Here is a 27,475-nt window from a genome sequence, read left to right as displayed (position 1 = left end):
CAGCAGAAAAAAACACCCCACCTTCCACCCCGAATTGGTAGGCATTTTGGGAAAGGCAGTCTCTAGGTCATTTGTTAACAGTTTTTGCCTCCTCCACAGCTTACTAGAATGCCATTCATATGAGTGAGTTGTCTGATGCGGGTAGGCACTATCGATGGTGATATATATATATGTGGCTTATGGGAAGAGTCAGGGCATCCATTTATTGTCGCTGGTGTTGATGCAACACTACAGTGATTCTTCCACAAGTGCCTAAGCTGCCAGCTTATTGGTCAGCATTAGAAAGGAGCAGGTCACTGTAGGAGGAGGAACGAGAAGTCACAGACACATGTTTTGCCAATGAGACAGTCTAGTCTGATGTGGAGTCAAGATATACCTAACCCTCCATACAGGTTCCAGAGTTTAAATCCTTCCGCATTCATACAGGCGATACCAAAATTGCAATACGACTGTGCACTTGCATTGCTGAAATGAGTCATGAGGAGCTAAAAAATGGACGCCTTCTCAATAGGGTGAGATAATATTCACTTATAAGCTCTCTGGTAGAGGAACACACTTTCATGTATAAGGTATCCAGCTCAGCCTCTACAGATCTCTCCGCAATCATACTGAGCTCATCGAAACCAAGCCTATAGTAGCCCTTTCTTCTTACCCTTTAATGTACCTCACCTTAAAAGATGGGGGGGGGAAGGGCAGTGAAGGAAGAGAGCTCATCACAAAGCTAACTTGCTGTTTTCTGGTGGATAACAGCCAAATTATTAAGCATATTTTATTTCACAGGGAATGACTACAGATGAGATAGCGCAGGCATGTCCAAGTCCGTTTCAGGGGCTGGTCAGTTTAATCTGGCCCGTGGCAGTTTATTTCCTGGGGTAAAATAAACCTCAACAACTTTCAACCCTCCTAAAAAAAAAGGTCAACAACTCTGGTCGGCCCTCTGGGCCCCTTCACGTCATCTCAAATCCAGCCCTCTTGAAAAAAGTTTGGACACCACTGAGATAGGCTGTAAATTAGTTCTAATGTTCCTGAAAAACAAAGATTTTTGACTGTATCCATATGTAACTTCTATTTTCGGTGGCACATAAGTTTGGAACTCACTGCCCCCTCTCCTTTCCTTATTGTGCCCCCCCCCCCGAAGAAAAAACCATTTGAACAGATCATTTGGGGGGGGGGAGAACAGGACATTCAGATATGAACTGCCAGACAATGCATCACTTCTTTCAAATTCACACCAATATTTCTCAGCATAACCACTTAGGCATGCTTCGTATTAAAAGTGACTTCAAATGACGATTTCAATGGCGGGCAAAGAACACATCTGTGAAGTTTCCAAGTCTGATGAAAAAGATTTTATTTTTTATGCTTTGGAGCAAGACTGTGTTCCGGTAATCGAGAAGTACAAAAAGCAGTCCACAAAAGATTGTGGCACACAAATCTTGAGATGTCTTCTGATATGCCGCAATATTAATAACTGTCTATGAAAGTGTCCAGTCAATTCATTCTAATAGCTTTGGATGTTCAATCCTTGTAATTGTCCAGTCTGGTTTCACACCTTGTGTAAATTCTCTTCGAAATCTAGGAGGGGGGGGGGGGAGGAGAGAACCAGAAATAAGAGACTGTAACACAAGACAAGCAATAAAACTCTCCCAAATCCTTTAGAAAGCTTTTAGTGTTGTAGCAAATCTAATACTGAACTGATGGATAAAGTATCGTTTGGCAATGTAATAATAGGCTCAAACTTGGCTGCTTAATCCCAGTGGGTTGTATTTAAATGTAGAAATAAGGCAAATATTCCATCAGCACATGGATATCTCCTTGCAAAAGGAAACATTTCCCTACTCTTCTCCCCCCTGTGCCCCTGATAGTCTGTTTTGGGTTCCCCCCAACGCTCTGGAGCAGATTTGGGGACTGTGTGGGGTGCAGGGAAAGTCTAATGGTTCTTCCACTCTTAACATTTTTTATTTAGCTGGATACTTTCCAATGGTACAATAAATGTTGGGACAATAAATCAATCAAATCTTAATGTTTCTGTGTTGATACTTTAGGAGACCCATTAAAACATTCTCTCTTTTGCAGCAGAAGTTTAATGCACCTATTCCTGGTCTCAACTTTTATTTGCCATGTATTCACATTTATGTATTATTCACAATTATAAGTGCATAAATGCGATTATCTTCTTCATCCCCCACACCCACCTTACTGTTGCTCACATTTCGGGAGAGAAAAATGGCTTTCTCACAATGGCATGGGTTTTTTTTTTCAGGAAAGTAAACCCTGAACTAAAATGCACTGATTTGATGGGAGTTTCTTGATACACAGAGAGCAATGTGTAGAAAACCAAGGATGTGCTTACTCATAATTTGCTGTTAAAAGACGCTTCGTTTCCTGTGAAGTTTCATCTCCAAACACGACCTGGAATATTTGGTTCCATCTGGAGTCTCATCAGGGAGGTCAGCACTCGTCAGATACCAGAACGCATCAGGATGCTAACAAACTTTCTTCCTGTTTTCAGGATAAAAGGGGTATTAGAAGAGGAAATACGATTCTACAGCTTCAGACACGTGGATTGGTACAAAAAGGATGGAGCAGACAGATGCTCCATTTAAAAACAAACACACACATACAGCCCAATTTGGAAGGCTATTATACACATACTACAGCTTTCTTGGTACGGTACAGCCTCCAAGAGAGACAAGAAAGGCTCCAACGAGCTGTAAGAATTGCAGAAAGGGTAATTGGTGTTAGCTTGCTTTCAATAGAGACAATTTATGCTACCCGAGTTAGGAAGAGAGCAGAGAGAATTGTAGCAGATCCTTTACATCCCGGTCATCATCTGCTTGATTTACTTCCATCTGGACGTCGCTACAGGAGTTCATATACAAAATCGGCCAGGCACAAGAATGTTTTTTCCCTTGTGCCATTAAATTGTTAAATTCATAGTTGTATAGCTGAAGGGGGGGGGGTAAATTATGGGTGGGGTTTCCTTGCTTCTTTGTATTGTGAGAGGAACAGTGTCTGTATGTTTACATTGCAATGTAGCTGAAACAAATTCCAAGAATGTTGGAAAATGTACTTGGCCAATAATAAATTATTCCTATTCCTATTCCTACAGCTTTCACAGAGGTGAGGAAGGTGGTGGGATAAGCGACAGATCGTTGATGGAGAAAGGATGTTACTTCCACTCAGTTATTCAAAGATTCTTGGTTGCATCTCTGAACACAGAAAGCTACTGAATTCCTCCATCAAGTTTAGTGGCTCTTCAGTCATAACCCATTTTCAGAGTCCCTTGGCTTGATTGTGAGTAGACCTCTAATTACAAGCAAGCTACTCTCTCAGGCATCTCATTGCCTCCCTGACAAGGCTACTGATTCTCCTATATCCTCCCCTTTGCCTTCTTCTTCCTTCTCACCCTGCTCAACATGGAACCTGCTCTTACCATCTGGGAAAACCCCTGTATCTCTAAGTGCTGCCATGCAAAGAGGGTCGCAATAGAATCCTATGTATGCTTAAGTTCTAAGCATGGGAGCTCATTGATCAAATCTGAATTGGACCAAACACTGGAATTACTGCTGTCCATTCATTACACATATATTTTGCCCAGCCTCCAATGAGTTACAAACTATTATGTTGCACTCAGGGTGGGCGACTGGTTCAAGCTCACCTCTGTGAGCTTCCCAACTGAGCAGAAATTTGAACCTGGGTTTCCCCAGCCTTAGTTCGCACTCTAACCCAAGTTGGGGACCCTTTCCTAGGCAGCAGGCCAGATGCTCATCCCCCATCCCTGCCACTACAAATTTGACAGGTTGCCCACCTGTCAGTCACCTGACACCACTATGCCATCAGGTGATGCTGCCCTTTGAAGGCCCAATTGTTGGGACCGCAAAGGAGAGAGAAACAAACAGAGGTCTGAAGAGCAGCATGGGACTGTTTGCAAAACCTCCATGCTGATCTCTGAACCAATGATTCAAAGCTAATGGGTAGCAGGAGTGCACTTTGCTCCTGCAAAAGGTTAACTGGGAGCTCACCTTAAGCTCCTCATTGCTCCTCTACAGCTCCACACTTCCATGCTTTATTGTATATAACAACACATGTAGGGCAGACCGGCATGGCTTGCCCAAAATGGCTTTGCTGTCCAAAGTTCTCCACCCCTCCTATACAGGGTGCGGCAAGGATACACCAAGAGATGAACAATGTACAGGACCCCGGTGGCATAGAAGCCCTTAATATTATGAATGTTAGCATCAGATTGAAGAAAAGTACTTTGAACAGTATCACAGAGGATAAGTGTTTCCCAAAAGCGGCCAAAGGATTTAAAGTAAAGCATTCTGAACCGGTTGCATACCACTGTCGTCATAGTAAATGCCAACATCTCCTGCTGTTGTGTACATTATTTCATCCACGTCAGCAGCTAGGGCACGTCTGTGGCTTTCGGAGAGTGAGAAATCTTCTCCTTCAGCACCTGCAGCATCTGATTGAGAAGGGATCATTGTTAACACGTCTACAGAATGGAAGACGGCAAGATCTCCAAGGATGTGCTCTACAGGGAGCTGAGTTTGGGCACCAGGCACACTTGTTTTCACAAGGTGCTTAGCTGGGAGATTCAGGTTTCACAACTTAGTCCCTACATAAAGGTGACAGTCTCCAACTTGGGAGCCTTTCCTCACATGAGTGGCTGCTGGTGGAGATTGCTCACTGATGAGGGGAGAAGTACTCTGCATGTGTTCATAGATGGTCTTCCTAGTACTACTACAGGCGAAACTCGAAAAATTAGAATATCGTGGAAAAGTTAATTACTTTCAGTAATTCAACTTAAAAGGTGAAACTAATATATGAGATAGACTCATGACATGCAAAGCGAGTTATGTCAAGCCTTTATTTGTTATAATTGTGATGATTATGGCGTACAGCTGATGAGAACCCCAAATTAACAATCTCAACTTTGGGGTTTTCATCAGCTGTACGCCATAATCATCACAATTATAACAAACAAAGGCTTGACATATCTCGCTTTGCATGTCATGAGTCTATCTCATATATTAAACTCCAGTAGCTAATGAAAACAATTGCTGACATAAATGAAATTTTCCACGATATTCTAATTTTTTGAGTTTCACCTGTACATCTTCTGGGAATGAGCCTTCCCACTAAAAGAGTTATGGACCTGTGACTTGGCTCATATGCTTCTTTAAGAGATGGCAATAGAACTGAGGGAGTTAAATTGGGGGGGGGACTGAAGAAAGAATGAAGAGAGTACGAAGTGGCAGTGAGTAGGTTATAAACTGCAGGACACAGAGGAGGGAGGATACAACCTGCTTTCTGTTCCCAGAAGCTCAGGTGCTAAACCCAGTTTTTTGAGGTGTCAGTTGCTACCCCTGCTTAAGCAGTAGATGAGGGTAAATATGACACGAATAATATATTCTAGTCTTGGTCTACTACGTCAGCTTAAGGAACAATGGATATATCAGTTTTACCATAACAATGGAAATAAACATTTACCTCTTTTGATACAAGCTCCTCCAGCAGATCATATTTACACTGAGAAATTAGCCTTGAAACAAGAGCAAAAGCCTAGAAGACAGGACACCACAAACAAATATCAAATTTTTACTCAGAAGTAAATTCACAGTATTCTCTCTGTGTATTAAGTACCGTATATACCCGAGTATAAGCCGACCTGAATATAAACCGAGGCACCTAATTTTCCTACAAAAACATGGAAAGCTTATTGACTCGAGTATAAGCCGGTTCACCTTTGCCGCTGTGGAGGAGGAGGAGGAACGAGCAGCCCAAAAGCAGCCCTTTGGGCTGCTCCTTCCTCTTCCTCCTTTGCCAAGTTTGCATTTATGCGAGCAGTTCAGGAATGGAACAAGCTGCCTGGGGAGAGTAAAGAACCACCGTTCTTGTATGCTTCTTAAGGAATGGTTGACTGGGGAGAGCGGGTGGTGGCACGAGCGGAGAGAAAGGGCTTCTTTCTCGCTACCCCCACCGCCCGCCTCACTCAAGTATAAGCCGAGGGCAGCTTTTTCAGCACAAAAAATGTGCTGAAAAACTAGGCTTATACTCAAGTATATACAGTACATATTATGTCTCACAAATCAATGTGCTCTTGTTGTGCAGCTATATTCCCAAACAAAGCAACGGCAAACAGGGGAACAGGGAGTGATAGTTATTTTATGCTCAGTTGCCTAGACTGCTTAATGGTGTCCTGTTTGTGCAACTTGAAAACGGACTCAAATAATGGATAGTGCAAGAGAAAAGGAAGAAGGGCTCTCCTACCCAACCAAAAAATAGTGCAGTAGAAAAAGGATCAATAGAGAAAAATTTAAAGCAACTGGGAAATCAGAGTTAGGGTTGCCACCTTTCTTTCTTAGCTGGATTGCTGTACTTTTAACAGTATCCTGAAAACTAAGGAATGGAATAGTCACTGCAGTCTTCATCACTAGACTTTTGGAATAGTTGTGTTAGGGAGGCAGGGAAAGAGAGGTAGGATCCTGTTGGATCAGACCAAGGATTCACCTAATCCAACATCCCATGTCTGAACTACAAGTGGAGCTGTAGCTCTCCATTTACTGTTTTTCCTTGGCATCTAATACTCAAAGGGAGTCCATGTGCCCAGAGGGGCCATTTAGTTATCACTGATACCCTCCATGGATTTCACTTTTACAGACTTGCATTTAACAACTTGCCACATGTAACCAGGAATCAGTGGGCTGCTAGTGGAAGTAGCACAGTTTTCTCATTATTGCCTTGGCTTCCACAGTAACCGAAGAGAAAGTAGAACCACAACCAGCATTGAAACAAAGCAGGCTAGCAAAAGTGGGCTGGACTGCTGCATCCTTCCTCCACCACTTTATTTGATATAAGGTAATTTCACCTATTACCTTACTAGATAATTTTAATCTCTTTTTAATCTTTTAACTTTTGCAATGTTTTAATGTATGGTTGTAATTGTTTCTTGGTTTTATTGTTTTATCATTTTGGTAACCACTTTGTTCTTGTTTCTGTACAATTGAGCAAGATATGAAATAAAAAAATAACAACACTAGCTTGCTAAAATGCTTGCCACTTGGATTTTCATGCAAGGCAGGGGGAGGGGGCTAGGCTACCTTTCCTCTGCAGACAGCATAGAAAAACAAGCTACTTCAGCAGCTGCTGGTTTTGAGAGGGGACAGGCCAGTATCCCCTGTGGGCTCATTTGCAAGGTTACCTTTTCTCTAGGAAGCCAGAGCTTGGGCAGCTTCACCCATTAAACTTCTGCATTTGCTCAATCAATAGAGCATGAGAAACTTCATCTCAGGGTTCTGGGTTCAAGCCCTGCAGCAGGCAAAAGAATCCTGCATTTCAGGTGGTTGGACTACAGGCGGTTGGACTAGATCAGTGTTGGCAAACCTTTTAGAGACCGAGTGCCCAAACCGCAACCCAAAACACCCTTACTTATCGCAAAGTGCCAACACAAAGTGCCCAGAGTTGTGGAGCTTTTTCGGGGTGAGTGGGGTGGGTTGCCTAAATATACTGAGCTTTTGGGGGGGGTGTTCCCCAGAGTTGTTGCTTTGGGGAAGGATTTTTGGGGGAGACTTCTCGTAGGAGCACCCAAAGTTCTGCTGCACAGCTGGCTGGGCTTTTGAGGTGTCCTGCTTCCTGGGCAGAGGCCCCAGACCCTGTATAGGCTCCGCTGTTTTGCTGTGGCGGTGAGCTGCGTCTCAGGCCATGCGCCGGGCTGCGCTCCAGCAGGGCCCCAGAACCTGGATGGGAGCCACGTCTTTGCAGTGCCCCGAAGGACGGGTTGTGAACCAGGCAGGTTCCCAGGAACAGTGTGGCCCCGCTCTCTGGCTCGCCATCTCACAGTAAAGATGGCGCACAGCGGTCAGTGGCGCTTCCCGACTTGGCTCAGCAGTTGGGGCTGGAGCTGCCAAGGAGTGCCCGGCTGGTGGAGGAGCGGCCGCGGCTGGAGGAAGACAGCGGTGGAGGGGGCGGGGCGGGCGCTACCTCCAATCAGATGGGCCGATGGTGCGCGTGCCACCAGAGAGGGCTCTGCGTGCCCACCCTGGCATGCGTGCCATAGGTTCGCCACCACTGGACTAGATGATCCTTGTGGTCCCTTCTAACGCTACAGTTCTATACTTTTACTTTGCTGCGGTGAGGAGGCCCAATGGCATGGTATAGATAAAAAGGTAAAGATACAGGACCCATGGACAGTTAAGTCCAGTCAAATTTGACTATGGGGTTGCGGCGCTCCTCTCACTTCCACGCCAAGGGAGCCGGTGTTTGTCCACAGACAGCATTCCAGGTCATATGGCTAGCATGACTAAACACCTTCTGGCGCAATGGAATGCCGTGACAGAAACCAGAGCACACAGAAGCGCCGTTTACCTTCCTGCTGCAGCGGTACCTATTTATCTACTTGCACTGGTGTGCTTTCGAACTGCTAGGTTGGCAGAAGCTGGGACAGAGCAACAGGAGCTCATCCGTTTGTGCGGATTCAAACTGCTGACCTTCCAATTGGCAAGCCCAAGAGACTCAGTGGTTTAGACCATAGAGCCACCAGTGTCCCTAGTGAACCATGAGTGGCATAAATGTAGCATAAACACTGACAACTGGGAAACACTGGCCTGCGAACGCTCCAATTGTAGAACAGCCTCTATCTACGAAAGGTGTCATGTACTTTGAAGACGCTTGAACGCAGGACAAAAGGGGGAAACGTGCTAAGAGGAAGGCACATTGGTAAACCGTCACACATGTCAACTCCTGCCCGGGAAACCTATGGTTCCCCACTGTGGAAGAACATGTGGATCCTAGAATTGGCCTCCGCAGTAACGGACTCACACCATGTCATAGAAGACTACCTTAATCGGCTACAAGTGATTGCCAAAGAAGAAGAAAGACAAGGTCACAATAACCCAGGGTCGACCCTAGACATTTTTGCACCTGAGCGGATCCCAAAATGATGCCCCCTTCCTGCCAGAGGAGGAGAAGAAGGGGCGAAGGAAGATCTGCATCAGGGAAAAGCAGGGCCGGATTTAGGTCCGATGAGGCCCTAAGCTACTGAAGGTAATGGGGCCCTTTATATGTCCAGCTGTCCTTTGTCAACAACAAATTGCCGCTGTTTTTTTGTGTTGAATATATGCTACATGGTAATTTATGGACCTAACAGGTATCTAAAGCCATTTGCGCATAACAAATAGGAGCCTATGCAGGTTTTATTTATTTGTTTTTTATCTTATATTTTGGAAATGTACACCCAGTTTTTCCCCCTTTAATTTTTTGCCCCCCCCCCCCCCGCAAGAGAGTGGGACCCAAAAGCTATAGCTTGTTTTAGCTTATAGGTAATCCGGCGCTGGGCAAGGGCCGATGGGGAGAAAGACGTGACATCGGGCTCTGCTGCCCCGTGGATCCTGACCCCGAGGCGGCCAGCCTTACCTCGCCTCCTGGGTGGGCCGGCCCTGCCAAAGCCCCTCCTCACCTGCTTGGCCCCTTCCGTGAACTCGTGGACGCTGAACTCCTGGTCGAAGTAGGTGCGGACGAGGAAGAAGTAGAGGCGGGTGCGGAGCCACATGAGCGGGTTGGGCACCCCGACCACCACCACGCCGGCCTTCCGCCGCCCGCCTGGCTCGGGGCCGCCGCTACAGGGGCGCGAGGGGGCCACAGGCAAGCGGGGCCGCCGGCGCCGCAACGGCGGCCCGGCGGGAGAGGGAAGCCGCGGGAACCCGGCCCGGCCGGGCTTGGCCTGGTCCGCCGCCGGGAGCAGGAAGTACCGGCGCTGGTGGGCAGCGGGGACCCGCAACACCCACGGGCAGCGGCTGCGGGAGGCGCCCACGGGCAGCGCCATCGCTCCCCGCCTCAGCCCTCCCGTCATCCCGCGGGAGTCCGGCGGCGAAAGAGATCCGGGCGGAGCGAGAGGGCGTCGGGCGGAAGGTTCCGCCGGGATGAAGTTCCGGGCGCCTCCCCTCCCCGCTCCTTCAGTGCCTTAGGGCCGAGCCATAGAATCGTCGGAAGGGATCATCTCACCCAAAATCCTCGCAACGCAGGGATCTCTTAGCCCAGCGTTTCCAAAAACTTGGGTCTCCAGCTGTTTTCGGACTACAATCCCTGAACACTGGTCTTGCTCGCTAGGGATGGTGGGAGTTGTAGTCCAAAAATCAGCTGCTAGCCAGGGATGATGGGAGTTGTAGTAAAAAAAAAAAAGCCGCCCAATCTTGGGAAATACTGTTTTAGCCCTAACATAGCGTTCGATCAAGAGCATCATGCTCTTTCGCAGGGTTTCCCAAACTTTGGTCTACAGCTGTTTTTTTCGGACTACAATTCCCATCATCCCTGACGACTGAGTCCTGCTAGCTGGGGGTGATGGGAGTTGTAGTCCAAAATCAGCTGGAGACCCACGTGTGAGGAACCCTGCCCTACCGACTGAGCTGCCCTTGCAGTCGAGTCCACCCAGATCGTCCACTACACGCTGGGCTGGAAACGCCGCGCAAGGGGTTTCCAGGCAGGAGTCTGCTTTATCCGCCTTCCCCCTTGCGAAAGGCGAAAACAACCGCGCGGTCTGGTTTCCCTGGAGGAAGCAACCCAATCGCGGAAACGACAGGGAGAGAGGATCTGGTCCGGCATGGAGGGGCAGCGAGTCATCCCCCTGCTCAGTGCCCCGGAGTCACCGGGAGCGCTTTCTGCAGGACATCTACCCTCTGGTAGGAAAAGAATCGCACCTTAACTTCCCTGGTTACCAGCGTTGTAACGATAATAAGCTTTATATTTTTTGAGAACTCTTAAAAAAAACCAAAACACAACGTCGGACTGATTGCCATGCTACTTCTTCGCCTTCTCTAAAACAGCAATATCACATGATATCCTTTCCAAATGCATGTGTTGGCAAGGGCGTGTGGAAGGTCATGCATTTAAGTTCTGGGTAGCCAAGCCCAAACAGATTTACAAATATGTGTATGTGGGTGACAATTCCAGAAGGGTCCTCCTGTTAGGCTGCAATAGATTGTAATGGATTGCTTTCAAGTCACTTCAGCACCAGATGGAAAATAAATCATCCACCAACTGTCCCATCCTGTATTTTACCAGAACATCACAATGTCAACATGATGCTCATATTGACTTCAGCATTTTAAGTTGAAACCTCAAATTTGAAAGCATGTATGTATTTGCATTGATTAGTAACATATGCCAGTATATTCTTAGATGTCATAACTGTCTGTACTGTGAGAATGGTTCTTGGTAGAAGGTAGTAAAATTGCAAAAATGTTCTGCAATAATATTTTTTGTTTTTTAATTCTTAGAGAAAGCCAGCAGTGCCTGAAAGGTATCGATTTGGCCCTTGCATGACCAAGTGGACCGTGGATTACCTCAGTCAAGCATCAGGAAATAAAGAAATAAGGTTCACGTTTCTGCGGTGCCACAGATGGACTTTCCTCCAGTAAGAACTTTCTGTATAGGTATTCCGTTTCTATACTTTCTCGGCTTTTAGAGGAATGCTCCAGACTTTTAGAGATTCAATACTTCTGCTTGAAACTTTTATACGGGATCCGTGCTTTCACTTGAAAATGGCATTCTGAATTATGAGTTGTTATCTTGTGCTGCTTGTGAAGCTGTGAAAGGGACCCCTGACCGTGAGGTCCAGTCGCGGACGACTCTGGGGTTGCTGCGCTCATCTGGCTTTATTGGGCCGAGGGAGCCAGTGTACAGCTTCTGGGTCATGTGGCCAGCATGCCTAAGCCGCTTCTGGCGAACCAGAGCAGCGCACGGAAACGCCGTTTACCTTCCCGCCGGAGCGGGTAACCTATTTATCTACTTCAACTTTGACGTGCTTTGAACTGCTAGGTTGCAGGAGCAGGTACCAAGCTCCCCCTGTTGCGGGGGTTTGAACTGCTGACCTTCTGATCGGCAAGCCCTAGGCTCTGTGGTTTAACCCACAGGGCCACCTGCATCTCTCCTAAAGGAACTTACTGGGAGTTAAGTCCATTGATATGTTTCCTTGCCAGTATTAACATGACCTAACATAAGTGAAACATTAAAACAACCGATGCTGTGCAAAGCTTAAAACATAAATCAACAAACAGTATAAATATAAGCCAGTTAAGCAATTGCAGTTGGTTCCATACACCCCTGCCCCCCCCCCCATTTAGCGTTGTGGGTTTTAAAAAGCGAAGCAATCTATTTGGAGTCGTTATTGCAATGGTGCCCCATATCTGGCAAAAGTCCTATTCCATGTAAAACGCCTGGGGAGTTTTAATTGAAATATATTTTATTTCAGAACGTTACCTTTCGATGTATTCATAAGGAGAGCTGCTGAAGCCAAACATACAGAGTACTTTATTTCAGAGGTAAAACTGTGATTAAATTGAGATATGGCTTTTTTGGGGGGGGGGGTGTAGATTGAAATTCAAATAATTAATCCCGTGAAATGCCTTGAAATGTGAGATAAGAACTGTACTTTGCTGTAAATTATCCTGGGTGTGGGTGGTTCTTACTCTCAAGTAACTGCGGACAGGGTTGCATTATATCAGTACAATCTTAGGACTGTCTACTCAAAGTAGTACTCCCAGGTGTGTGTGTGTGTGTGCGCGCGCGCGCGCTGGATTGCAGTGTCTCACTTTGGCCCAATCTGATGCATTTATAGCCAGTGCACATAGATTCTGGTGGGATCCAGCATTAACACCACCATCACCTTGGGGTTCCTTTCCAACTCTACAATTCTGATATTCACTCCGGTGACTTACATTTTATATTTGCAGTGTAACTGGCTGCATTATGACTTGATTACGTATTTTTCGCTCCATAGGGCACACTGGACCATAGGGCGCACCTCGGTTTTAGAGGAGGAAACAAGAAAAAAAATATTTTTCTGGTTTTCCTCCTCTAAAAGCCCTTTTTTTTTGAGGATCAGCTAAACGTTTTGCAGCTTTTTTGCAAAGGGAGAAAAGCAAAGCTCTTTTGCAAAGGGGGAAAAGCAAAGAGGAAAAGCCCCATTTTTATGGGTTCAACTCACATTTCTGCAGCTTCTGAAGGAAAGGGAGCCATTTCTACAGTTTACAGACAGATAATCTAATCAGCCAGTCACAGGTCACTGGGGAAACAAACAACCTCCCTCTGCAGCACATTCAACAATGGAGGGCGGGGCTAAAGGGAGCCGGGACTCTTATCTCTCTCCCGATCTCTTGCTGATCAGCTGCTGAGCGGGGTCCTTTCAACACCCCTTTTTCTCTTTGTAAAATAAAAAGCATTATCTGCTTTTGGCCCCTGGGCAATTCGGCTCCAGGGACCACCATTTGCTCCATAAGACGCACAGATATTTCCCCTTAATTTTCAGGAGGAAAAAAGCACGTCTTATGGAACGAAAAATACGGTATATGACAATAGGAAGAAGAGTTCTTTTTAATTCTCTCTCTTCTTAATAGCACTTGTTCTATGCTGGATTCGAAGCTGTTTCACATACATACATACAGCTGTGTGGCTTTGGGATCTCAGCATAGGTGTAGAACACTGGTTTGCAACGCAGTCCTGCATGTGTGTTTATTCAGAAGTAACTCCAGTGCCCTTTTAAAATGCGTTGGGTGGGATATTGGGTTGTTTTGTTCCGATTGTGTATTTTGTGTTTTATAGTGCAATTTTATCCCATGAACCGCCCCGAGACCTGCGGGTATAGGCGGTATACAAATTTAATAAATAGTAATAATAACTCCCACTGTATTCAGCATGGGGCTCATTCTCGCCTTGCCATGGCTGTCTCTGAGTGGACAAAGACCTAAAATCTTTACGCTGATTAGCTAAATGATTCAGTTACAGGTAGGTAGCTGTGTTGGTCTGCCATAGTCAAAACAAAATAAAATAAAAAAATCCTTCCAGTAACCACCTTAGAGACCAACTAAGTTTGTTCTTGGTATGAGCTTTCGTGTGCATTGCACACTTCTTCAGAACACGAAAGCTATACCAAGAACTAACTTGGTTGGTCTCTAAGGTGCTACTGGAATGAATTTTTATTTTATTTTGTTTTAGCTAAATGATTTATGTTTTGCTGATTAAAGACAAGACAGTGGGTCCCTCTTGGCTAAAAATCACCATACAACCAATGGTTGAGGGAGACTTTATTATTGTAATAATTTATTCAGTTAGCTGCTAATGATTAGGTGAGTGGCAAATTGCAGCTCTGTTTTACACATCTAAGTCCACTTTTTTTCAAAATGAGATTTTTTTTTTGCAGTAAGGAAGTGACTGGAAAATGCGTATGAGGTGAACAGTTGCTTTGATGCAAACAAATCAGAATGAATGCTAATGAAATAGCTACTGTTGGATGGGCTTTAAATCTAAATGAGTAACTAATTGTCCAAGACGTCAGGACCTTGCTTACGTTGATTCGCATTATTTCTAAACAATGTTCCATTTCTTCGGGAAAACCCCCATCAACTTAGCAAATTATTATTATTATTATTTTTAAAGATTTTTTATTATTTTCCAATGAAACAAAGAATAAACACAACATAAACATAAACATAAACACAATAAAAACACAATACATAAACACAATAAAAACAATAACAATATCAATAAACATAAAGAAAACCATACAAACCTTAACTAACACCTATCTTTGTACTTTTCCTGTTTTTAACTTTTCTGCTAGGGGACTCCCCCTGTTCCCTCCACTGCCTTCAAAATCATATATACGTTATAGGTAGCTTTATATCTTTTTCCATTAACATTTACATTATTTCTTAGTACTCTTAAGTATACTTACTCCAGTATAAATCAATATAAATCATAACTTAAACACAATATCTTAAACGATTCTTTAACAGTTAAATCATTCACAAAAAGAAATTTTCTTCTAAACAATTTTATCTAACATTCACCTACTAAGCCGATCCTTTGCTTAATTCTGCTCAATATTCAATTTTTCAGATTAACTAAATAACTCTTAAATTTTTTCCAATCCTGCGACACCTTCTCCTCCCTCTGGTCTCGGATTCTGGCGGTCAGTTCTGCGAGTTCCATATAGTCCATCAGCTTTAACTGCCATTCTTCCACTGTTGGGATCTCTTCACCTTTCCAGGTTCTTGCCAATAGAATTCTAGCTGCTGTTGTGGCATACATAAAAAATACTCTGTCCTGACTGGGTATCTCTTCATTGGTCATGCTCAAGAGAAATGCCTCTGGTTTCTTACTAAAGGTAATTTTCATTACCTTTTAAACTCATTATATATCTTATCCCAGAAAGCATTACCCCTGGACACGACCACCACATATGAAAAAAGGTACCTTTCGCATGTTTACATTTCCAACACCATCTGACATTTTAATATTCATCTTAGCTATCTTAACTGGTGTCAGATACCATCTATATACCATTTTCATTATGTTTTCTCTTAAACTATTACAAGCAGTAAAACTGATACCTTTCTGCCACAATCTCTCCCAGTCATCCATCATAATATTATGTCCCACATCTTTCGCCCAATCTATCATTGTCGATTTAACCAATTCATCTTTCGTATGCCACTCTAGCAATAAATTATACATCTTGGAAAGGTTTTTAGAGTTCGATTCAATCAGTTCTGTTCCAGTTTTGATTTTTCCACTTGAAAACCAATTTTTTTATCTAATTTAAATGTTTCATGTACCTGGTAATCTTGCAGCCAGTCGGGGACTTGACTTTTAACTTGATCATAGCTTTTCAGCTTAATGAGTCCCTTCCTGCTGCAATATGTCCATATATCGTAACCAACTTGCCGACATATTCGGTCTCTTGTAGGCCTTGGCCTCCACTGGTGAGATCCATCTAGGCGTCTTTCTCTCCATAAGTCTTTATATCTTATCCAAACCTGATACAAGGATTTTCTAACAACTTAGCAAATTAGACTGGATCGATCAAGTCATTAGTGTCACCTAAATGGCCCCACAGCAAAATGTTGATGTGTGTTCATTGAAATGACTTCTGTCTTCCTTAAGGATGAAAAATATTATTTGCGATCCCTGGAGAAGACCCAAGGAAGGTTGAGTAATGTTGGCTCATCTTAAGGAGTGTTCATTTGCTTTTCTATATAACACTTCATTGGAATATGTCTCGTCTTAAAAAAAAGAAAAGAGGGGGAAAGAGGGCAGTTTGGATCTGATGGGGGGTGGTGGGAGAATTGACTGAGCCCTCATTTAGAGGGCATGTAGGCTGTGGGTTAAACCACAGAGCCTAGGGCTTGCTGATCAGAAGGTCGGCGGTTCGAATCCCCGCGACAGGTTGAGCTCCCGTGGCTCGGTCCCAGCTCCTGCCCACCAAGCAGTCAAAGTGCAAGTAGATAAGTAGGTAACCCGCCTCCAGCGGGAAGGTAAACGGCATTTCCATGCGCTGCTCTGGTTCACGGTGGCCACATGACCTGGAAGCTGTACGCCGGCTCCCTCAGCCAGTAACGCGAGATGAGCGCCGCAACCCCAGAGTCGGACACGAGTGGACCTAATGGTCAGGGGTCCCTTTACCTTTTAGGCACCAAAATGCTGGATGAGATTCACGAGGACCATTCCCTGTCACAGTCCTGGATTTATGTATAAGCTAAACAAGCTATAGCTTAGGGCCCCACTCTCTTGGGGGGCCTCAAAGGAAAAAACCTGGATGTACATTTCCAAAATATAAGTTAAAAAAGAAATAAAACAAAACCTAATACAGCAACAGTGATTTGTGGTGTGTTGGCTCCTATGATGCACATATTTTGTTATGTGCAAATGGCTTTAGACACCTATTAAGTCTATAATTACCATATAGCATATATTCAACACACAAAACAGAGGCAATTTGTTGTTGACAAAGGACAGCTGGACATATAAAGGGCCCCATTACCTTCCGTAGCTTAGGGCCTCATCAAACCTAAATCCAGTCCTGCTGAGTCATATCGATTTTGGAGATAGATTTGAAAGTGTACAAGTAGTGTTTGCAAAAGACCCCACTGGTTCTGCAGAATGTGGGACACTGGGAGTCCTGCTTTTCCTACGCAAACTTCAACCATGTTGTTCTAGCAATATGCTCCAATCTACTCCTACCTCTCCTGCCCCCTTGCAAAAAAACAAACCCCCGTTTTCTGCAGGGTTTGGAATTGAATGCGGTGTTGGGGACTTGCCGTATTTTTTGCTCCATAAGACACACTTTTTTCCTCCTAAAAAGTAAGGGGAAATGTCTGTGCGTCTTATGGAGCGAATGCATGGTCCCTGGAGCCAAATTGCCTAGGGGCCAAAAGCAGATCGTGCTCTTTCTTTTTACAAAGAGAGAAGGGGGTGTTGAAAGGAAGCCGCTGAACAGCTGTTCAGCAAGTGATGGGGAGAGAGATAAGGCTCCCTTTCCAGCTCCGCCCCCTTGCCCAGGCCTCCATTGTTGAATGCAGAGGGAGGCTGTTTGTTTCCCCAGTGACATGTGACTGGCTGATTAGATTATCTGTCTGGAAACTGTAGAAATGGCTGTAGGACTAGAAGCTGCAGAACTGTGAGTTGAACCCCACAAAAACGGGGGTTTTCCTCTTTGAAAAAGAAGCTGCATCACTTTGAGCTGATCCTCAAAAAAACGGGGCTTTTCCCTTGCAAAAGAAGCTACACCACTATGAGCTGATCCTCAAAAAAAACAGTGCTTTTCCCTTTGCAAAAAAAAAGCTGCACCACTTTGAGCTGATCCTCAAAAAAAACAACAACAGGGCTTTTCCCTTTGCAAAAGAAGCTGCACCACTTTGAGCTGATCCTCAAAAAAGCAGGGCTTTCCCCCTTTCCTCCTCTAAAAACTAGATGCGTCTTATGTTCAGGTGCGTCTTATGGGGCGAAAAATACGGTATTTTTTTTAAAAGATGCAAAATGTATACACAATTACCGCATTCGTACATATCATATTGTGCTTTATTTATCCAAACGCAGACCACGAACAACCTTGGTTAGTGTGGCTCAAGGACCCAATTTATCCTTGTCAAACGAAAAGGCCTTTTTTTGGGGGGGGGCAGTTCATACTAGTTAATCGACTGAGTCAAATATTCAGTAGAATGGCCTCTCATGTTTATGTGGGAAGAAATACGAGTGGATCTGCTCCTTAATTATTTTCAGCACGTGCTGATGAATGAGATCATGCCTGTATATAGTGTCCCAATGATTTCCGCCCTTTCCCCTTGGATCGGACACTTTATAGAAAACCTTAAATATGACCTCTCCCCTTTTGTTGTTTCAGGAGATTGCAGATCTCAGAAAGCAGTTTCCTCTGCTGGCAGATGATATTCAGATCCCAGAGTACTTTGAAAAAGAACAGTTTTTCTCCACTGTCTTCCGCATAAGCTCAGCAGGAATGCAACTCTGGACACATTATGATGTAGGTAATATGCCTCCAAGCATCTTTTAACAAAGAACAATGACAAGCTCATATTACGCTTTATTGGCAGCAGGGTGGGTTTGATTTAAATCAAATTGATTTAAATCACTAGTCAGTAAGACAACTTAAATCTTTTTTTTTTTTTTTTTACAGAAAGACTCATTCTTGCTGGTATAATCTTAATATTTACAACCAGATGAAGGTTTCATTTTTGGAATAATAAATTTTCAGAGTAGTTTTTGCAGTTATATCAAAAATTACTGATTTGGTTATACTATTAGAAATACCAGTACATAGACCGATAATTATGAAATTATGGTGAGGTTTAATAAGCTAAGTCTTTATATTCGGACAACTTTTCTGCTGTACTTTATTGGAAGGAGAAAAATGATAATTTCCTAAATAACAATTTAAACAATTTATTTAACTAAATATAACATAGCATATGTGTCCATGTTTGTTAACTGATGCTGTTAAACAATTTAAAACAAAACAAAACAAAACTTGGAATGAGTTTTAGCACACATGAAAAACTTAAACAAATCCTTATTTCCTGATGAATAGCCTTTGGACTACAGTGGTACCTCAGGTTACATACGCTTCAGGTTACAGACTCCGCTAACCCAGAAATAACCCTTCAGGTTAAGAACTTTGCTTCAGGATAAGAACAGAAATTGTGCTCTGGCAGCGCAGCGGCAGCGGGAGGTCCCATTAGCTAAAGTGGTGCTTCAGGTTAAGAACAGTTTCAGGTTAAGAACGGACCTCAGGAACAAATTAAGTCCTTAACCCGAGGTACCGAGAGCCAGTGTGGTGTAGTGGTTAAGAGCGGCGGACTCGTAATCTGGTGAACCGGGTTCGCGTCTCCGCTCCTCCACATGCATCTGCTGGGTGACCTTGGGCTAGTCACACTTCTTTGAAGTCTCTCAGCCTCACTCACCTCACAGAGTTTGTTGTGGGGGAGGAAGGGAAAGGAGAATGTGAGCTGCTTTGAGACTCCTTCGGGTAGTGAAAGAGGGATATCAAATCCAAACCTCTTCTACCACTGTATAATGTAACTAAACAGAAAACTATCTTTAGAAGATTTTTTCCTCCAAAAGCACTTTATTTTAAAAATCCGATTTATCTCTTTAAAAAAATCCTTTAAAAAAAACATGATTTTTATCTACCCTGGGTTGGTAGAGTGATCTGCCACCCAACTTCCTGGACTACTAATCTTCATTATTATTAATAATAATTTATTATATCCCTCATTTATCTTCCAATAAAACTCAAGGGAAGTGGTTGTACATGGTTCTCCTCCTCACAATAACCCTGTGAGGTATAGGCTAATAGCTTGTGACTGGCCTAAGGTCACCCTGTGAGCTTTCATGGCTGAGTGGGGATTCAAACCCCTGGTCTCCCAGGTCCTAGTCCGACACTCTGTAGCCACACCAGCAACAAAACAAGCCACTTGGTATGGCAGTTAGGCCTTCCCGCTGGCATTTAGCCTGGAGTTTAGGTTGTAGGACTAAAACCCAGATGACCTGTTTTAACGGTGCTCAGTCACATTATGTTGCCAACCCAGTGGCAGGATTTTTAGTCTCTGGTCCTGGTGTACTGGGAGCAGAGCAACCAAAAGCCCCCCTCTCCCAAAGTTGGCGATTGGCCTCTCGGCTCAGCATTGTCCGTGTGGCAGGAAAACAGGGCCTAGAGGACGCACTTTGAGGTCAGTATATCAATCATTAAAGGTAAAGGGACCCCTGACCATTAGGTCCAGTCGCGGGACGACTCTGGGGTTGCGGCGCTCATCTCGCTTTATTGGCGAGAGAGCTGGCGTACAACTTCCGGGTCATGTGGCCAGCATGACTAAGCCGCTTACGGCGAACCAGGCAGCAGCGCACGAAATCGCCGTTTACCTTCCCTCCGGAGTGGTACCTATTTATCTACTTGCACTTTGACGTGCTTTCGAGCTGCTAGGTGGCAGGAGCAGGGACTGAGCAACGGGAGCTCACCCCGTCGCAGGGATTCGAACCACCGACTTTCTGATCGGCAAGCCCTCGGCTCTGTGGTTTAACCCACAGCGCCACCCGCATCCCTCCATATCAGTCATTGCTGGTACATATTGAAGGGATTGGGGCTGTGTGTGTCTGAGTAACTGCATACGTTGTAGATGAGCCCAGGAGAGATTAAGAGAAATGTATACAAACAGCAAGAAGCAGAACGGTGAGCAGCATTCTGCGCCTCCTTTCCTGCTTCTGGCAGGGCAAGGAACGACCCACTTACCTAGTATATGATTGTAGCGCATGGGTAGGCAACCTAAGGCCCAGCGGCCGGATCGGCCCAATCGCGTTTCTAAATCTGGTCCCAGACGGTCCGAGAACCAGCGTGTTTTTATATGAGTAGAATGTGCCTTTTATTTAAAATGCATCTCTGGGTTATTTGTGGGGCATAGGAATTTGTTCTTTTTTCTTTTTTCAAAATATAGTCTGGCCCCCCCCACATGGTCTGAGGGACAGTGGACCGGCCCCCTGCTGAAAAAGTTTGCTGAGCCCTGATGTAGCGTGAGAGAAAGAGTGCTCTTTCTCCCCAATAGGAGCATCCTGAATTTCCAGAGCCACTGCAACAATGCTATCTTTAGCGTCGCTTTTGTGATAACTGAAATTCTTTTCTGGCCGGCGTGCCAAATATACTTGTCATTTTCACATTTTTAGGTATGGATAACTCTTAATTCAGGTGACTGGAAAGAAGAAGGTTGTACTGTACGTCCTCGTGATGCAACGTATTTGTATTTATAAGGTGTGTTAAATGCCACAGGAACTCAATTTCACTTGTGCAGTGGGATTCCCCCTCCTGTCTTCTCCCCCACCCCCACCCAAGTCCCACCTGCGACACCCCCCCCCGAAACTACTCCAATGATTTGGGGGGGGGCACCAAGGGAAAGGAGAAATCCAGTTGCATAAGTGGAAGTCTGCTTTCCTAACAATGGATTCTGCCCATGGGGTTTTATCTAACTAGGCCAGAGCAGATTCACTGAAGCCAATGAGCTTGAATTAGTCAGGTCCATTGATTTCAGTGGGTCCGCTATGACTTAGCTGGATACAACCCATTTTCTTCAGTGGTGGGCCCCTTACTACTCACATGAACTGCTGGATCAAACCAAAGGCCTATCCTGTCCACCAGATGCTCTGGCAAGCACACGTGAAGCAGGGCATGACAACAGCAAACATTTCCCCGCTGTTGCTCTTCGGCAACTGCTATTTGCTGTCAAACTGCCTCTGAACCCGGCGTTTTCCATTTAGCCATAACAACTGATGGTCCTTGGGCCCTGGGATAGCTCAGTGGTAGAGCATGAGACTCTTAATCTCAGGGTTATTCCATACTAGGTAAAGGTAAAGGGACCCCTGACACATTAGGTCCAGTCGTGTCCGACTCTGGGTTGCGGCGCTCATCTTGCTCTATAGGCCAAGGGAGCTGGCGTACAGCTTCCGGGTCATGTGGCCAGCATGACAAAGCTGCTTCTGGCAAACCAGAGCAGCGCACAGAATCACCATTTACCTTCCAGCCGGAGCAGTACCTATTTATCTACGTGCACTTTGAATGTGTTTTGAACTACTAGGCGGGCAGGAGCTGGGAGCCGAGCAACAGGAGCTCACCCCATTGCGGGGATTCAAACCGCCAAACCTTCTGATCAGCAAGCCCTAGGCACTGTGGTTTAACCCACAGTGCACCTGGAGCAGAAACCCGGGAGCGAGCAGCTCCGGCCCTTTTGGCGCTCATCTCGCTCTATAAGCCGAGGGAGCCGGCGTTTGTCCGCAGACAGCTTCCGGGTCATGTGGCCAGCATGACAAAGCCACTTCTGGCGAACCAGAGCAGCGCACGGAACCGCCGGAGCGGTCCCTATTTATCTACTTGCACTTTGATGTGCTTTCGAACTGCTAGGTGGGCAGGGAGCAGGGAGCCGAGCAACGGGAACTCACCCCGTCACAGGGATTCGAACCGCCGACCTTCCTGATTGGCAAGCCCTAGACTCTGTGGTTTAACCCACAGCGCCACCTGGGTCCCAAATAAAGTAATGCTTTATTCCACTTTTTTTTTACAGACCAGATGTTAAGCTAACTGCCCTGTAATTTTCAGGGTGCCTTTAAAAAAAAAAAAAAGCATTGCCCACGGTTGTGAGCGCATCGCTTTCTAAACAACTCCACATCTCCTGGGTCGGCACTTTGTCACTTCCAAGCTATTTAAAGAAAAAGGAAAACAACGAACACCCCCAAAACCAAACACAAACAAAATCCAGTCCTTTCCCCCCACTGAGATAGCTAGACAGAGTAGGCAATTTATGAACCAGGTGCAAATTGATAGAGATCATTTTAGTTGCTCCGATTGGCACTGTTTGCATAGTGAGACTGAGTAGCAGATTCTGTTCAGAATGAGCCATACATTCAAGCAATCTTTATGGAAATCTCCGAGTGGAGGAACATAACAAAGCTTGTAACAGAGAAATCATGTGGTTTAGTATGGTATCCTGTTGTGCTATGTTTACTATCAGCGAAAACAGGTTCTAGTATTTTTAGGATTAAGGGTAAGTATGTCAGCCTTTCTGATGAATGTTTCATTTAAAAGTACACCATGGATGAATTGGATTCACTTTTATTTGATAGCTGCAAATGTCAGCTAGGGTCATAGAAATAGGGTACTGTGGACAGCCTTCAGCACACAGGAGTGTACACGCACACATGCAGTTTTTGCTCTCTGCCTTTTCCCACATTTCCTGCATAGTATGTTTGCATCCCTGAGAGTAATCAGATAGCAAAACAGTCATGTTCATTGTTTGTTCACATCTTCATTAGGTACCAAGTCAGAGGTGCTAGATGTGGACGAGCCAGATTTGAAAAAATACCCTCTCTTTGTCAAGGCCAGACGTTATGAATGCCAGCTAAATGCAGGAGATGTCTTGTTTATTCCAGGTAAGAGGGCACAGAAATCTCGTTTGGTTTCTGTAAGGACGTTCAGTGGTTGCTCATGAGAAATCAGCCGAACGCAGAACTTCTAAAAACTAAGTTCTTTATTGTGCAGATATTTACAGTGGAGCAAAAGTTCAAACGTCCATCTCATCCCTCTGCAGAGTCCAGGAATGACCCCTTCCGGTTCTTAGTCCAGCAAAAGAGGCACGGGATTCTGAACCCCCGCCCTCCCCCTTCCACATCTTTCCTGTCTGCAAACTCGGGGCGCGGGAACCTGTCCCTGTTCCCCGCTTCCCCCATGGTGTTCAGGCTCTGCTATCCCTTCAGAGCCCCTGCGCCGACTTCCTGCCTCCAACTCCCCCTCCCGAGCTGGTGAACAAAGGGGGCGGTTCCCTGTACTGCAAGCGATCCCGGGATGCTACCTGCCGTGGGGAGGGGGGTTTCCTGACAGTTTCTCTCCCCCCCCCAATTACTTCTTGGGTTGCTGTTTGAGGGGCTATAGGTGTACAACGTATGTAACAATCCAAAAAACTTATGGTGATATGATTAATCAGCTTAAATCTCATGGTGCTCTCATGGTGCAGCCGTGCTACATAGTGTCACTCTGGATTTTAAAAATTGCACCCAAATGAATGCTGCATCACATTTACAAAAATTATGTATCGGGTATGCTTTGCATTTGGATACATCTTCAGTACAGTGGTATCTGGGGTGAAGAACTTACATTTGTTCTGGAGGTCTGTTCTTAACCTGAAACTGTTCTTAACCTGAGGTACCACTTTAGCTAATGGGGCCTCCCACTGCTGCTGTGCCGCCGCCGCCCCATTTCTGTTCTCATCCTGAAGCAAAGTTCTTAACCCGAGGTACTATTTCTGGGTTAGCGGAGTCTGTAACTTGAAGTGTCTGTAACCCGAGGTACCACTGTATAGCTCTTTTAGAAACTGATCTGGCATAATTATGTGAAAGGACTATACCACCTCAGTGACAGAATGCTTGAATTAGTACTGTCCACTGCTAACACAGTGTAACAGTCTGTCTTGTTCCAATACCACTGCAGAGTGCCAACAGCGTTGCAAACAGCTTCACATGCCCATTTGCGATACACATCCGCATCACTTGTAAGGGGTTAGTTTAACCTCTGGTTTGCTAGTAAAACTGGATTACTGTGCCGCAAAATGATGCATGTCTAAAAAGTGTGTCACCAACATGAAAAGTTTGGAAAGCTGTGCTCCAGAGCTTGTGACCCGCAATATGTTCTTGGGCCCCAGCCAGCATGGTCAGTGGTCTGGGATAAGAATTGCAGTCCAGCAAATTCTGGGAGGGCTATGGAGTCCCTCCTCCTGTCTTAGAGGACACTAGGCAGTTGTAGCTATCTGCTCTCCTCAACAGGGTTTAAGTACTTAAATTGCACACAAACAAGACTAAAATCTAATCAATGTACTTGCATCAGAATACATGACATGCAGTTTAGACAGCATTAATGCTCAGGTGAGGAAATAGTTGCATTCACAAGTCTTTGTTTTGTCGTAAGTGTGATTAATGTATCCTACCTGGAAAAATGGCAGTTGGGCTGTTACAAACTTAGCACTTCAGTTTTCTTTGAAAACAGGTGGCTTCCTTCCAGTATAATGCTTGAATGAAATGTTTACTGAATTATATAACATTTCTGGAAATGAGGATTGGTGTATAAAGCAGAAAATCACATTTCCCCCCTTAACACTTACTGCCATTTTTTTCAGTTAACCATGGTGCTGCATTTTAGGAAGCTGAGTCCTCTGCTATACAGAATAGGTTTTTCAAGTTCCCTTCCTTTAAACAGTAAAAAATAAGTCCCTGAAGATTTACAAAAGGCTATGTCTGACTACTATTTAAGATAAGGACTCATTTCTATGAACTGATCTTTGCTGGTTTGAGGTTAAAATACTGTCTTCTTCAAAATGTGTCGTTGGGAGTCTTTATTTCAATTGATGCTTAAATCAGGCCTCTGCAAATTATGAGTGACTAAATCAAACCTAGCTGCCTGCCCAGGGCAAAGCAGATCACTAGCAAATAAATAAAACTCCTATTTTTGCTGCCAGGCTTGGACTGTGGAAACACTTGGCAGGTCCAGATTGCATGGTACGTGTGCCATATTATATACAGCTTTGTGAGAAAATTACATAGCCCTGCTCCTAGGTATTGCATTATTCACAGAGGATCTTAGGTCTGGGTGACTGAGAATATACTCATGCTGTGGTCTCAGCTGTCGAAAATTGTAAGCTCCACCTAACTTAACAGAAATATACTGTGGATATAATTAATATTTACACAAAATACTGAAGGCTGAATACTGAAAATATAGCAGTCTCTGCCAAGCTGAAATAGTACAATTAGTGTTTGCTAGCCATAAAAATTGGTTTGTTTTTAAAAAACAAAACACCAGAGCATTTGGAACAGCATTCTCTTTAACTGTTCACAGCAACATCTTACAGGTTCTAGTTACTGCATTGTCTGTAAGGCATTTTCATTCAAAGTTTCTCTCTCTCTACTTATAGCTTTGTGGTTCCATAATGTGACTTCTGAGGAGTTTGGCGTGGGAGTCAATGTTTTCTGGAAACACCTTCCTTCTGATTGCTATGATAAGACAGACACCTATGGAAACAAAGATCTTGCGGCAGCCTCAAGAGCAGTACAGATTTTAGACAGGGCACTGAAAACCCTAGAAGAGCTACCAGAGGAATACAGAGACTTTTACGGCCGGAGAATGGTTTTACGGATTCAAGAAAAAACATACAGTACAAACTATGAATAACGAGTTTTTTTACAGACATCTGGTGAGCTAGCCTACAGACATTGCACATGGATACTTTGCCATGGATACTTCCATTGTTCACCATTCCCCACTTAATGTGCTTGTTGGAACTTTGCCCCAAGTTTATATAAGAGTAAAGCTGGAGTATTGGTCCATCAATGAATAGACACATAATTTGTCACCAAAAGAATTTATTTAAAACTTGTTTTAAATAGTTTAGATTACACAATACAAAGAGATGTGGGTGGTGCTTCTTTCCTATACCATTTCTTCTAAAAACTGCTCTATAAGAATGCGGTAGTGTCAAGCAACTATTTCTTTGCGCACAGGGCTCTCCGGACCAGGTGATTTTAAATATATAAAGAATAAATAACAGTAAAGTTTATACAAGCAAAGTCTACACAATTCACTTGGTAGAATCCATGAGCAGGTATTGAACAGAGTTTAATGGTTGCTTTTCTACATGAAGATGAAACAATGAGTCAAGCATATAAAGTATTGCAAAATAACAACTGCGGTTATTATGGGATTGATGCTGGGGGCTACAAATTAGCAGGTCGTGCCTTATCAAACATATGGCTCCAGTAGATACCATCCTGATATTCCACTGAGTACCCCCTTAGTGCTTTATTAAACCTGTTTTATTTCTTCCAAGATCTTTTTCCCGTTTGAGCTGACTACCCTAACATTATTATCCTCCTCATGACAAAACAGTTCTGATCATTAACTTCTGTTCCCACTTTCTAGAAATGTCTTTGCAAGCTAAAATTTCATGTCTTGAAATAAAAATGCAAATTTCAAGGTTTGATCCAGTGAACTGTGCAAGTAAGACAACAATGCTGGAACTGACCTTAAAATGCAGCTGCAAACATTCATATGATGCTGTAATAGGGAGCTTTTACAGCCATACTCATATTTGTGCAAGTGATTCTATAACCAGAACACCTTTGGGTTTAGCTCCATTTTTCGAACAGAAGCTGAAGAGTAGTCTACCAGAAGCATTTTTCTGTTGTCTACTACAAAATCTTAATTAAAACTCATTCAATATGGTGTAACACTTGTATTTTAAAACAGATGCAGGTGTAAGCATTCAGTCTAAATTTATGAAGGTGAAAGTATATTCCACATTTCAATAGCAAAGTACTTTAAATTGGCCTGGCTGTTTCTTAAAGCCAAGCTCATCATCTACCAAGGCAAGGTGGACTAATTAGGTCTCTTGTATAGACATACTCAGTATATGAGAAGGTAACATTCATATTTCTTGACCAAAACCTAGAGTGTTTGAAGGGGACTGGCTAGTTTAAAGCAAGCAGCTTGCTTTAAAGACTTCCAGTGCATTCCTTTTTTTTTTTTTTGCTGCTATTTGCTCAACCTACTGCTGTCAAATGGGAGTACTTAAAAGAGGGCAACTAGTCAAGAGCTGTGGAT

At 44.3% G+C, this 27,475-nt stretch overlaps 2 protein-coding genes across 2 annotated transcripts; one reads left to right on the top strand and one right to left on the bottom strand.

Annotated features, from left to right (window-relative positions):
- Nucleotides 1-1,334: 1,334 nt before the first annotated feature.
- On the bottom strand, nt 1,335-9,853 carry MAIP1 (matrix AAA peptidase interacting protein 1). Its single transcript, XM_033151171.1, is given in 8 exon segments — nt 1,335-1,575; nt 2,354-2,420; nt 2,423-2,476; nt 2,479-2,502; nt 4,343-4,441; nt 4,444-4,468; nt 5,497-5,568; nt 9,461-9,853. Coding segments are annotated over 8 exon segments (813 nt in total). The 3' UTR covers nt 1,335-1,496.
- A 70-nt stretch (nt 9,854-9,923) lies between these two features.
- TYW5 (tRNA-yW synthesizing protein 5) lies at nt 9,924-26,282 on the top strand. The gene is given in 12 exon segments (XM_033151063.1): nt 9,924-9,959; nt 11,277-11,367; nt 11,370-11,407; nt 11,410-11,432; nt 12,251-12,320; nt 15,943-15,964; nt 15,967-15,986; nt 18,179-18,327; nt 21,007-21,056; nt 21,059-21,091; nt 23,143-23,259; nt 25,791-26,282. Coding segments are annotated over 12 exon segments (906 nt in total). The 3' UTR covers nt 26,048-26,282.
- The last annotated feature ends 1,193 nt before the right edge of the window (nt 26,283-27,475 follow it).

Source organism: Lacerta agilis, chromosome 1 (assembly GCF_009819535.1).
Source record: "Lacerta agilis isolate rLacAgi1 chromosome 1, rLacAgi1.pri, whole genome shotgun sequence".
NCBI lineage: Eukaryota > Metazoa > Chordata > Lepidosauria > Squamata > Lacertidae > Lacerta > Lacerta agilis.
Note: the sequence above shows the minus strand (reverse complement) of the source record. Positions and strands in the feature narration are given on the sequence as shown.